The 13,944-nt window shown below is 49.1% G+C and overlaps 1 protein-coding gene across 1 annotated transcript; it reads right to left on the reverse strand.

Moving 5' to 3' along the window:
• Nucleotides 1-267: 267 nt before the first annotated feature.
• On the reverse strand, nt 268-3,369 carry FZD2 (frizzled class receptor 2). The gene has a single exon (XM_079799123.1). It carries the CDS (start codon nt 2,986-2,988, stop codon nt 1,291-1,293), a length of 1,698 nt encoding a protein of 565 aa, XP_079655249.1. The 5' UTR covers nt 2,989-3,369; the 3' UTR covers nt 268-1,290.
• Between the last annotated feature and the right edge of the window lie 10,575 nt (nt 3,370-13,944).

A 13,944-nucleotide genomic window follows, 5' to 3' on the forward strand; every position in this document is an offset into this window, starting at 1 on the left:
GGGTAGGGGGAAGATAAGAAACATCTGTTATAAACATTCTATCAATCTTGTGATATAGAATGTCATGTAAACACTCAACCCCACCCCCACAGTCACAAAGAGCCTGCCCAGAGCCTTCTTCCAAAGCAAAGATACCCACCTCCCTCCCCCCCTTTCTGGACAAGTTTGAAAAGAAACCAGTCTTTTGTCAAAAGAAAACTAAAAATCCCACCAGCCCATCTCAGCCCATCTGTCCCCTCCCTCCAACCCAACCCATTTTTTATTGCTTTTAGAAAAAAAAATAACCCTAAACAACAAAAACCCACAAATAACACACAAACCACCCCACAAACCTGAAGCTAGAGAAGATATTCGGTTGAGGGAGTGGGGTTGAGGCACAGTCTGCGGGGGAAATTAGGGGAGAGATGCAAGGACATCACCAAACCCCAACATTTGGGAGCTAATGCTCCCCCTATAAATGTAAGGGTTCAGGATGGGTACTCAAGGTAGTGTGGGGGGGGGGGTGGCGGGGGGGTTGTTTTTATTTCAAAACACACTTCACAAAGCACTTTTGGCCCACTCCAAGGGCTTGGGGCATCAAGTTGAAAAGAAGAAAAGTTAAGGAGGAGAAAGATCTTCCTGCCTGCAGGGGAGCGGGCCAGCGGGGTGGAGGCCATTCCACACACGCTCTCCGCCCTCTCCCCACCACCCCACCCGATGGGTTTTTTTTCCACGTCTTCATCTCGGTTGGGAGGGTTCCAAAGATCTAGTGAAGGAAACAGGACAAGTGAGGAGAGAAAGGGGGGAAGGGAAATAAAACAAGAAGAATCCAAGCCTTGTTAAAAAAAGAAAAAAATCCACCAGCTTCCCCAGACCCAGCTTCAGTGAGAAGGCCCACCAATTTGGCTTTAGAAGTTGAATGTAACAAACTAGCCAACACCTCTTCCAGCAGGCTCAGCCCTGCCAAATCACCAAAAACTCGGAACCAAAGTGCGGCGTAGTGTTTGAAAGGCGAGAACTCCCCTTCCCCTCAGTCCTCAGCCCTGGCGCCCATTGCTGTTCCTTTTTTTTTTTTTTTTCCTTCTTTTTTTTTTCTTTTAAATAGAAAATATATAATTAAATTTACAAAGGCTATTTACAATTTTAATTACAAACCTGGTGGGGGTGGTGGGCAGAATTATCTTTAAAAAGCGACCTAAAAAATAAATGGTTTCGATTGTTCTTTATTTAAAAAAATAAAATAAGGAGTCTGTAGGAGCCCCCCCGGAGAGGAGGAAAGCGCGGTGTGGCCCCGGCCCCCGGGACGCCCCCTCACACGGTGGTCTCGCCGTGCCGGCTGTTGGTGAGACGTGTATAGAACTTCCTCCACGAGTGCAGCGTCTTGCCGGACCAGATCCAGAAGCCCGACGTGATGCCCACGATGAGCGTCATGAGGTATTTGATCATGTAGACGGTGAAGTCGGGCGACATGCGCGGCGTGTAGTGCGCTGGGCACGGGATGGCCAGGCTCTTGCAGTGCTGGCTCACCCAGGAGCGCTCCCAGTGCTCGCGGAAGGCCTGCTCGTAGAAGTAGCAGGCGATGACGATGGTGGCGGGCACCGTGTAGAGCACCGAGAAGACACCGATGCGCACCATGAGCCGCTCCAGCTTCTCTGTCTTGGTGCCGTCGTGCTTCATGATGGTGCGGATGCGGAAGAGGGATACGAAACCGGCCAGGAGGAAGGACGTGCCTATGAACAGGTACACGAAGAGCGGCGCCAGCACGAAACCCCGCAGCGGGTCCAGGCTATTGAGGCCCACGAAGCACACGCCGCTCAGCAGGTCGCCGTCAATCTGGCCCATGGCCAGGATGGTGATGGTCTTGACGGCCGGCACGGCCCATGCGGCCAAGTGAAAATACTGCGAGTTGGCCTCGATGGCCTCGTGGCCCCACTTCATGCCCGCCGCCAGGAACCAGGTGAGCGACAGGATGACCCACCAGATGGAGCTGGCCATGCTGAAGAAGTAGAGCATCATGAAGAGGATGGTGCAGCCCTCCTTCTTGGTGCCCTGCACCACCGTGCGGTAGCCGTCCTCGGAGAAGCGCTCGTTGCACACCACGCGCTCCTGGAGCACGAAACCTGCGATATAGGCCACCGACACCATAGTGTAGCAGCCGGACAGGAAGATGATGGGCCGCTCGGGGTAGCGGAAGCGCTGCATGTCCACCAGGTACGTAGTGACGGTGAAGAAAGTGGAGGCACAGCACAGCACCGACCAGGTGAGGATCCAGAGGCGCGCAAAACGCGTCTCCTCCTGCGAGAAGAACATGGAGCCGTCGGGTCGCGCCGGCTCACAGGGCGCGGCGCAGTCGCGCTCGCCCAGGAACTTGTAGCTGAGATAGGACGGCACCTTGAGGACACGCGGGCAGTGAAACGGGTGTTCCAGCGTGGCGTAGCGCGGGGGCGAGCCGCCACCGCCCGGGCCGCCAGGGGTGCCCCCAGCACCCGGCTGCAGGCCCGGCGGCGGCGCAGTGGTGAGCAGCGCGGGCGCGCCGTCTTCGGAGTGGTTCTGGCCCACGCAGATCTGCTCCGCACCGTGGCGCGGGAAGTGCTCGCAACGCAGACGCTCGGGCCACTGGAAACCAAACTTGTTCATGAGCGCCTCGCAGCCCTGACGTGCGCGCTCGCAAATGGAACGGCACGGCGGTATGGCCTGCTCCAGCACGGTACACACGGGTGCGTACATGGAGCACAAGAAGAAGCGCAGTTCGGGCGAACACTGCACTTTCACCAACGGGTAGAACTGGTGCACCTCCAGACCCGCGTCCTCCTGGTTCGTATGGCCCAGAAGGTTGGGCATGATGGTCTGGTTGTAGGCGATGTCCGTGCACAGCGGGATGGAGATGGGCTGGCAGAAGCCGTGGTCCGGGATGGAGATACCCTTCTCTCCGTGGAACTGGGCTGGCCCCGCGGCGGGCAGCAGCAGCAGCGGCAGCAGCAGGCGGGGCAGGGCGCTGCGGGGCCGCATGCTGGCCGCCGCCCCCCACCCGGCTCCGGGGCGGCCCCCCGCCCCCGCCCCTAGCCCGGAGACCGCGCGCCTTCCCCGCCGCCGCCTCGCCCCAGCTGCCGCCTCCCGCGCCTCTTTGCAAACTTTGCTCGGGGCCTCAGAGTTGGGGAGGCCGGGCGGGGGAGGGGGCGGCGCGCCTGCCCGCTAGCTCGCCGCAGTCTAACTGAGCAGCTGGAGACACCGCGCGCTGCTTTGCTCTCTCCTCTTCTTCCTCCTCCTCTCGCCTCTCCCCTCCCTTCTCCGCCCAGCGACTCCTTTGTGCCTTCCTCCGGCCCTCACCTCGGCCTCTCGGATCCTAATTAGTCGGTTTCAAGGGGTCCCCGGCCGGCGGCCCCGCCCTCTCCTCAGCCCCCCAAAAAAGGGAACCTTGAAACCGCCCCGTCGAGCTCTAAGCACCATCCCAAAATGTGCTCTTGGCCAATCAGATTTAAACCCGAGGACCAGCCCCGAGGGCTGGATTGGTCGACCACAACATAATGAGATCAGAAACCAGATGCCAACAAAACTTTCCCCCCCTCCTTTTGCTTTTTAAAGAGACATGCTATTATTATATTAAGGGCTGTTTGCCCAGCACGGGATTTATCCTGAGTCGCGGAGGCGAGATCCGTGGACACGCATTTCCCAGCATAGACGTGGACCCAAGCCACTCACGCTTGGATCACTTTTTCTTCCGGGGGGCCAAGGCACTCTCCTGGGTAGGGCCTCTTTAAATCCTTGCCTCCGCCCCTGCTTCTCAACCCCACCTATTCCAGTCCAATTTTACAGATCAAGTGAAAAAATTTCAAGTTAAAGATTTGTTTCAAAAGAGAGACTTTTAAAAAGCTAACAGTTAATAAAGACTTTACTCTCAGCCCCTTCTCATGGAGTCCAGACAAAAGTTTCACTTCACCCAATAAGTAGACCCCTAGGAGTTTTCCTCGCCCCTCCCCTACACACACCCTTAAATAACCCTCTGAAAATCGAGAGCCTGTCTCTTTAAGAGGCTCTTAAAGGGGCCTGGACTCCGGGGCGTAATTGCCCCGTAGCGAGCACAAAGAAGCCCATTATGGTTCTTTGTGTTCGGTGGCACCTCAAAGTGAGAAAACTCAGGAACTTAGAGGCCCAGAGCTGGAGGGTTCGGGCGGGGGTGGGAGGAGGTGAGGTGAAAGAGAATGGCCGGGAGCTGCGGCTTCTCCCTCCCCCTTCTTCCGAGGCAAATCTTAATTATGCAAAGTAAAGTTTAGTTGCCATAACGAGGAGGTCTTAATCGAAAGTTAATGGTGGGGGGTGGGGAGTGACGGGCAGTTTTAAGTGAAGAGATGACTTTCTTAGGCCGTTTGGGGGAATTTTACTCCTCTCTCCCCGCTCTGCCTCCGCCCCCTAAAAGCTTCCAGATATCGTCTCCTGGGAAGAGAGTTTTACCCATATCTTAAGTGATTCCACACCAGAAAGGGATGGTGTGAGTGGGGAGGGAGGAGGCTGGGGTTGTTGTGGATTATCACCCCCTCCTAACTCTCACCTGGTTTGGGGTGGGTGACTGTAGCCAGCAGGGTTCCTGCTAGTTTAAAAGGGTTTTCTTTTTTCCCTTCTACGATTTTAAATTTAAAGGGGGCGGGGGGGTGTCTGAGGATGAGAGGGAGGATTTGCATGTAAATCTCCTGGGCCTGGTACTGGATGATGGATCAATTATTTCTATTGTCTCTCCTGAGGGAAGGGGGATCACTTAAAAAGAAGGAGGAAAATTGAGTTTAGAAAACCCCTTTGCTTCTTAGTATGGGTCAAATCCTCCCAGCCTGGTGAGCTATTTCTTGCTCCAATCTAGAAAATGGTTGCTTTAAAAACAAAAGAACAAAATGAAACAACAACAAAAAGAAATGTAAGGAAAGAAGAAAAGAGTAAGGAGAAGGAAAGAAAATTTTAGTGGATACATAGAATGGATCCAGGTTTGACAGGATTTGATTTTTTTTTTCTTGATTGAATGATATACAGTACAGATTTTCCAGGTTCTTTACAATGTGACAATGATCCTTATTGTATCCTTGAGAAGTTGCCTTTTTGGTACTTTAAGAAAAATGTTTTCTTTCAAAACCAGGATAGTCCACTTTTGTCTCCAAGCCATCCGGGAATGGGAAAATTGTGCTCTCCTGCCCTACCTGGCCCAAACTAAGGCCCTCCTACCTTACCTCCTCCAGGACATCTTTAGAGCTGGTGCCAAGCCTCAGAGCTGAGCAGTGAAAACAAGAATGAATAAGATAGGCTCCTACACTCCTCCCAGGAAACTGAGAACAAATCTCCCATGGAAATGCAGCATCTTCAGTTTCCTTCCCTGACAAGCTTGTTTTCCTGCCCTAAGGCCAGGCTTGAGTGACAGTTATCCTTCCCCAGCCACCCCCAACTCGAAGGGGGAGCTGGAGCTGGAAAAAAGAAATAAAAGACATTCTTTCATTCACCCAGTCTACCTTTCATTCCTTCAGCACACTTTTATTGAGTGTCCTGGCTTCAAACCACGGTGGTAGATTGTGGGGAATGTAGAGAAAAATGGCAGCATCCTTGCCCTTCAGGAGTTTATGGCATCCCAGAAGAAAGTGATCCTATGAAGATCTCCCATTTATCTAGCATTTTTACGTGAAGTAAGAAGCCATGCTATTTCATGATTACTCTGGCCTTTCATGTGAGGGATTTGACGTGAACAGGACCAGAACCTGCATCTTCAGACTACAGGCTTACCCACAGCACTTTCCATTTCACTAACTTGCCTTTTGATTAAAGCAGGTCTGTAACGAAAGGAAATTAACAGACACTCTGTGTAGACATTTCATGATGTCATTTATATGTTTTTATTGTTTTGTTGGGTTTTTTTTGAGAGAGAGAAACATCAGTGTGAGAGAGAAACATTGATTGGTTGTCTCCTGCACGACCCCAACCAGGATTGAGCCCAAAAGCCAGGTTTGTGCCCTGACTGGGAATTGAAACCAACAGATTTTTAAAATATGAAACTACACAGCCAAAATAATTTCTGAATGACAAAGATAAATGTCATAATAGTAAAAAAAATACCTTTCAAAACAAGAAGTTACATGAATTACTATTCAATCAGCAAATTTCCTTGGGTACGTAAGGTAATTGCTACCATTTATTGAACTCCTACTGAGCACTGCACATACATTATGTGTGTGCCTCCAAAGTAGGTGTTACATTTTGTTTATGGATGAAGAATTTGACCTTAAGTGAAATTTGGCCACTTTCTCAAGGTCATATAGTAAGTAATAGAACTAAGATTTAAACCCAGGCCTGTTTGGTCTTAAAGCTATGTTCTGCCCAGCCCATGTGGTTCAGAGATTGAACATCGACACATGAACCAGGAGATTGAGGTTCAATTCCTAGTCAGGGCACATTCCTGGGTTGTGGGCTTGATCCTCATTAGAGGGCAAGCAGGAGGCAGCAGATTAATTATTTTCTCTCATCATTGATGTTTCTATCTATCCCTTCCTCTCTCTGAAATCAATTTAAAATTTTTTTTAAATAGCTGTGTTCTGTCTCCTACACCACATAGCCCCTAATGTCTATAAGAATTGTGTGCTTTTATGCACTTAACAAACATATGTTGACTGCCAGACCCACCCCTGTTCTGTGGAGCTTATATTTTAGTGGGAGAGACATTCATCATACAGTCACTTAAATGGATGTAAAATTGCCCCAGGTTTCAATGCTATGAAGGGAAAGTCCATGGTGCTGGAAAAGTATAATGGGAGAGGGACTCTGAGTGGGGGAGGGCAGCGGAGGCCTGTGTGGTTGGAATGAGGAGGAAAGCAGGATGAGGGAAAGAAAGGCCAGCAGGTATCAGACCCATAGGGCCTTGCAGACCTTAAGGTGCTAGGTGTAGAAATATGAACCCACCATCTCAAGGCAGGGAAAGGCATTCCAAACAGAGGGAACAGCATGTGCAAGGGCATGGTGGGTGAAATAAATGGAATGAGAAGGGATCACAAGTATATAAGTATTTTGGCCCTGTTAGAGCCCTATGTATATCAGGAGAGTGATGGCAGAGGAGGTTTTAAATAAGCAGGGACCTTATATACCATGTTCACAATCTGGACTCCTAGAGATAGAAATACATACACTAGAATGTTTAAGGAAGGGAATTGGTTACATTTAAGTTTTAGACAGTGCATTTGGGCAGCTATGAGGAGCATGACTTGGCTGAGTCAGAGACACTAGTTAGGAATAGATTGCAAGACTCCAGGTAAGAGATGGCAAGGGCATGAACTGAGCTGTGGCAGTGTACATGAAGAAGAGAGAGAGAAGAGAGGAAGCCCAACAAGGTTTCTGACCAGATGACCTGATATCATTAACCAGGCTAGGAAACACAGGGGCAGGGTGAATGGTGAACGTAATCAAGCCAGTCCAAACCTATGGTATGTCCAAGGGCAGGTGTCCAGAACACAGATAGATCTTCTAATCCAGTACCCGGGAGGGAGCTCTGAGCTAGATTTAGATCTGGTACCTTTAGCCTGTGATTGGAGCTGTCAGAATGGCTAAGATCACCTAGGGATTGGGTGGAAAGACCAAAGCTTTGGGGATGCCAACGTTTAAGGACCATGAGACTATTGAGGAGGGAGACAGAAAAGGAGTGGTAGGGCCAGAAGAGAATGTCACAAGGCTTGTTATTCCTGGTCTGGAGCCTCAAATCAGAATTCTTATTTACCTTGTTTCAGTTGTGAGCATTAAATGATATAGTGTATAGCACTCACTTGATCTGATCCGAAGCTAAAAGTTTGGTAAATAATAACTATTCTTTTTATCCAATAAATTATTGAGCACCTACTATATACAAAGCAGACAGTCTGCAGAGACCCAGGCTCCAGCTTCTGAAAGCTTACAGTCTAGGGGGAGCAATAGTTTGCTGGCAAATCTGGGCCACTATTCTTCCCCCGAGAAACATTTCTGATGGGTCCGGGGCTCCTGCTGTGGGCTGGGCACCTAGGTGTCTCCAGTACACAGTGCCAATGCCATACAAATCTCATATCTGGCATAATTGTTGAGTGCCCACAGTAAAGATGCTACATACTCCATTCCATGGGAGAGTCTGCAGGAGCAGAAATATCAACCTAACAGGAGAGCAGACCAAATGGAAACCTGATCTGAGGCTCAGAATATCCAGGCTACAGGCTTGGCTCCACCCCATACCTGCTGAGTGGCCTTAGGCAAGTCATTTTTCCTTCCTTAGCTTCCACTTCCTCATCTGTATAAGAAGATCATAAAAACGTTGATTTTACCTTTGGGCCAGAGATAGGGGGCTCTGGAAATAATATATATGGACCATTGAAACTGTCCTTGCTTAATGTCACCTGAACAAGGTGAAAGGCTAGTGTGTTACAGATGAATGAAATGACAGCCTGTCAGTAATACCCAGCACACCACAGGCACGCTCAGAGAGCACAGGGAACTTCTCCCAACTAAGGAAATCAGGGAGCTCTGCCCAAGGCTCTCCACTCTTATGCAAAAATCCTCCTCTGTGGCCTTTCACTTTGCCAAGGGGATGAGATCTGTTTAGGATGGGGAGAGGTGAGGAAGAGAACATAATTTCAGATACTTTGAGATCCTCAAATGTTTTATTCTTTGAGTAGCAAAATACTCTACTTTGAATGGGGTAGGTCCTAGACTCATTGTGGAACATAGGTTTGAGCCTTCTGAGAATCTAGTTGGCGAACCCCTTCCTCAACCCACAAGGTATTCCTCTCCTCTGTGAGAATCTTCCCTTTCCTGCTCTCTCTTTGATCCTGGCCACCAAGAGCTGGAATCTACCTTCAGGTGAGACACCAAATTCCCTCTCCCTGAACGCCATCCTCCTTTTAGCTCTCAGGGAACAGGCCCTTAGAATGGGCCACAGAATAATCAGGTCTAGGAATCCTGGAACCCCTACTTCCTGCTCACTGTAGGCCCTTCAGTGCACCTCATCCCACCCCCTGCCAAGTTCCAAGGCTGCTCCAGGTTCTGGGGACAGAGGGGGAGGGGAAGTCAGCAGAGTACAGTTGTTATCCCCTTTATCGCTTCAACACCTTTCCCCAAGGTCTCTGGATGGCAAAATGAGCCATAAAAGGATTAAACTGATAGAACAGATGATCTCTTAATTAAGGACTTTAATTAGCCCAGGCCTAGGTCAAGCAAAAGCAAAACGTGAGCTGCTCAGAGCAGGCTGGAGAAAACAAAGCTGAAAAATGAGTACTGAGTTTGGTTCGTGAGGTTCTCAGGGGTGACTATGCCTTGTTGGCCCAAAAAATAAGCATCTCTGGGAATGTATGAGTCAAATATTTTGTCTCATGGAAACTTCTGGAACCTAAGGCCAAGAGAAGAGGCATGGGAGAGCTTGAATGTTAGACTTGTAGATGTGGAGAGATCCTCAGGTGTGATGAGTGTGGGGGTGCTCATTGGGGAAGGAGGGCTGAGACAGGTTTGCTTTCCAGGTGGGGCCCCCTCCTGCTCCAGCACAGCACAGGATTTCATTCCTGGCTCTGCACCCCATCTCCTAACTTGACTTTCTTTCTTTCTTTCTTTCTTTCTTTCTTTCTTTCTTTCTTTCTTTCTTTCTTTCTTTCTTTCTTTCTTTCTTTCTTTCTTTCTTTCTTCTCTCTCTCTCTCTCTCTCTCTCTCTCTCTCTCTCTCTCTCTCTCTCCCTCTCTCCCTCTCTCCCTCTCTCTTCTTCCTAGTCCCCTTTGCTTCTCCCAGAATTTCTCCCCTTTTCCTCCAGGCTGGGCCACTCACCCCCTCCCCTTTCTCTTTCCTGTAACTTAAGCTGTTGTTGGGAGTTGGAGGAACTGGGCTGGTTTGAAAGGAGGCCCCACTGCTTTTCAGTGAGGAATTGAAACCATGGAGCTGGGGGTGAGGGGAGGCAGAGGGGGAGGGGGCGACTTGAGAAATCAAAGCGGCTGCAGCTCCATCTGGGAAACCAACTTTGATTTACTAGCAAGGACCTGGCTCTCTAACCACCATCCTTCCCCCCCACCCCCCGCCCCCAGCCCTGCCCACTCCCCCTTCTTCCCTGGACTTTGCTTTGTGGTGTTAACTGGGAGGGGGTTTGTGGGGAGGGGGGACGTTGACTCCCTCCCCCAGCCTGAAAGCCTGTTTTTGTCCTGAGAGAATCAGCCCCGAGAAGGAAGGCCTGGGGGACCCTGGCTAAGCTGGGCTGCAGATGCTTCTAAAGGGGGCCCTGGGTTTCAGGAGCTGGGTGTGGGAAGGGACCCCTGGGGAGGAGGAAAGCCCCTCCACCCAGGCAGCCTGGCCCCACAGCCTCAGCCCTGCTCAGATATGTGGGGCTGGGGTATCCAGAGGAGGCCAGGACTTCTTCATCTGTCTATGGCTTTCCCCTCAGAACTGGGGGGTTGGGACCAGGAGTAGAGAGAGAGAGAAAAAGCCAAGAACAGAAAATGACTGATAAAAATAATGAAATTCTATTTTAATAAGATTATTTTTTTAATTTAAATTCTCACCCAAGGATATGTTCATTGATTTTTTTTAGAGAGGAGGAAGGGAGAGAGAGAGAGAGAGAGAGAGAGAGAGAGAGAGAGAGAGAGAGAGAGAGAGAGAGAGAGAGAAACATCGATGTGAGAGAGAAACACATTGGGCCACAACCAGGAATTGAACCCCCAGCCACCCAGGCAGGGCTTCATAGATTCTTTTGTGTTGCAACGCAGTGTGGGCTATGGACAACACTGGGTTCCAGTGGGGACTAAGACCATTTTGGATGTGCCACCTCTCTCCTCCGTTCCTCTACTGTCCCGTTTCCGTTTCACTTTGCTCTTTCTCTGTCAAATCCTTAAGCTCCCCAAGGTTTAAGGTGGTCTCTAATGGGAACTCTGCAATCAAAGTAGGGTCCTGAATGTCAGTGCCAGGGCTGGAATAGAGAAGAAAGTGGGCAATGACTGAAGGCAATGCTTGTGCATGTTGTTGACTAACCACCTAGTCCTCCTCAGTGGAAGGGTGATGGTTTAAATCCCTGAACTCTTGGGTTCCAGGCAGAGCCCCCTCCCGCCCACCTCACTGGGTATTTTTCAGGGTTTAAGCATTCAACCTTCAGGACTAGCTTTGAGGAAGGAGAGGAAGGGATCAATTAGGCATGTGCTCTCCACAAATCAAAACCTTTTTAGAGCTCACAGCTCTATGTGAGCTCCTACCCTAGGACAATGTTCTTGAGAGCTTAGGGTCCATGCATTAGAATCATGGGAAAAGGGGTGCTGGGGCAGGGTTCGCCTATTAGGAATTCAGATTCCTGAGTCCTCCCAATGATCTGAATTTATAATCCCCAACTGATTCTTTTTTTTTTTTAATATGTTTTATTGATTTTTTACAGAGAGGCAAGGAGAGGGATAGAGAATTAGAAATATCAATGAGAGAGAAACATAGATTCAGCTGCCTCTTGCACACTCCCTACTGGAGGTGTGCCAGCAACCAAGGTACATGCCCTTGACCGGAATCGAACCTGGGACCCTTCAGTCTGCAGGCCGAAGCTCTATCCACTGAGCCAAACCGGTTAGGGCCCAAGTGATTCTTATACACTATGACTATCTGCTTTCCAGACCACTCATTTAACTTTCAGAGCCCTGGTTAATCCTGGCAGCTGCCCAGTCCTGCTCTGCCCCCTACTCCAAACTCATTCAACCACCCTTCAAAATCCAACCCCAAGGTATCTTCCCAGCATGAGCTTCTGCACTTGCCATACAGTAGTGGACAAGATGAACTGCATCCATCCCACTTCCTTCTAGGTAAATTCCTGTAAAGCAGAAGTTGGAAAGCCAAAAATCTCATCTCAGCCACTCTAGCAGCTAGAGTTCTAGATGCAAAAGGCGTTCATTTGAGACTTGGGAGGTGGAGGGGAGATGAGGTCATGTTCTTGCTGTTCTGGCTATTTCTGCTGGGAGAGAAGGTCCTGGAATGGGGTTTTCCTGGCAGCAGCACCCAGTGTTCAGTCTCCGTGACAGCAGTAGCAGCATGGCACTGATTCCTATGGGGCTATGGGGTTACATCCTTGACCTTAGTTCCAGTGGCAGCCTTCTGATTCTCCCTGCCTGAGTGTGGCAGAGGTGGTAGCTCCTACTGGAGGATCATTTCTGTGGCTTCATTATAAAGCCTACTCCTCCAGTCCATCCAACATTTTTGCAAGCACCTAATTCCCTGTTGGCTTACTCCAGTGGTCGGCAAACCGCGGCTCGCGAGCCACATGTGGCTCTTTGGCCCCTTGAGTGTGGCTCTTCCACAAAATACCACGTGCGGGCGCGCACGTATAGTGCGATTGAAACTTCGTGGCCCTTGCGCAGAAGTTGGTTTTCGGCCTGGGCGAGTCTATTTTGAAGAAGTGGCGTTAGAACACTGAAGGGGACAAAGAGCCGCATGTGGCTCTCGAGCCGCAGTTTGCCAACCACTGGCTTGGTCTACTCAGGCTGCTGCAACAAAATACCATAGGCTGAGTGGCTTACACAACAGACATTTATCACCTCGGTTCTGGAGGCTGAAAGCTCAAGATCAAGGTGAAGGCCTTCTTCCTGGCTTAGAGAAAGCAGCCTTCTTGCTGTGTGCTCACATGGCCTTTCCTTGGTGTGTGAGTATAGCAAGAGGAATATCTTTCTCTTTTTCTTCTTATAAAGCCACCAGACTAGGATTAGGACTTCACCTTTATGGCCACACTTAACCTTAATTACCCCCTAGGAGCCATATGTCCAAATACATTCAAATTGAGGATTAGAGCTTCAACATATGAATTGAGGGGTGCACAGTTCAGTCCTTAGCACCTGCATTAAATATCCTTCTGCACAAAGCACCTAGAATGGTTTCTGTTTCTTGTACCAAAACCTGACTTTACCCATGAACTAGACAGAGCACGACACTTGGTACTTTCGTACTCCATGTCCTTGCCCCAATGGGCTGTTTTTAGAATGCCCTTCTACCATGGTAAATCCTTTAAGGCTCCTTCTTTGTGGTGCTTACCTGATCCCACTCCCCCCCCCCACCCCCGTTCCTTTCTCTGGGTTCATGCTTATGGCATTCAGCATTTGGTATCTGTTATTTATGTATGTCTAACAACCCCCATTCTCAACAAGATACTCTTTTTTTGTTTTTTTTTTTTTGTTGTTGTTGTTTTAATAGACCAGTGATCAGTAATCACTTTTTATTTTTTATTTTTTTTTTAAATTTCTTCATTGATTAAGGTGTCACATATTTGTCCTCATCCCCCACAAGATACTCTTGAGGGCAGAGGCTATGTCTTGGTTTTTGTGCACACCCTAGAGCAGTGGTTCTCAACCTTTCTAATGCCGTGACCCTTTAATACAGTTCCTCATGTTGTGGTGACCCCCAACCATAAAATTATTTTCGTTGCTACTTCATAACTGTAATTTTGCTACTGTTAATGAATCGTAATGTAAATATCTGTGTTTTCTGATGGTCTTAGGCGACCCACAGGTTGAGAACCGCTGCTGTAAAGCCTAAGACCATCGGAAAACACAGATATTTACATTATGATTCATTAATAGTAGCAAAATTACAGTTATGAAGTAGCAACGAAAATAATTTTATGGTTGGGGGTCACCACAACATGAGGAACTGTATTAAAGGGTCGCGGCATTAGAAAGGTTGAGAACCACTGCCCTAGTGTCTATAATAGGTGGTATATAGTAGGTGCTCAGTAAACATTTGTTAAATGAATCAATGTCCTCTACAAGTAGGGCAAGGCCTGAATAACTCCCTACGTTGGGTAGTCTAGAGACTCAAACATCCTGCCTTGGACACCTAGCCTGACTCCCTGACTGCTTTGTCCACCTTTGGAACCCACACTTAGGAAGGGGAGAAGCTAAGCTCTGAGGAGGAGAAATGAGCAATCCAGGTTTCTAGGGTTCAGGTTTCAAGACTCCAGTTTGACAAGATTATCCAGTTCCTTAAAGCCATATT

The sequence above is a fragment of the Cnephaeus nilssonii genome, assembly GCF_951640355.1.
Source record: "Cnephaeus nilssonii genome assembly, chromosome: 19".
NCBI classification, from domain to species: Eukaryota; Metazoa; Chordata; class Mammalia; order Chiroptera; family Vespertilionidae; genus Cnephaeus; species Cnephaeus nilssonii.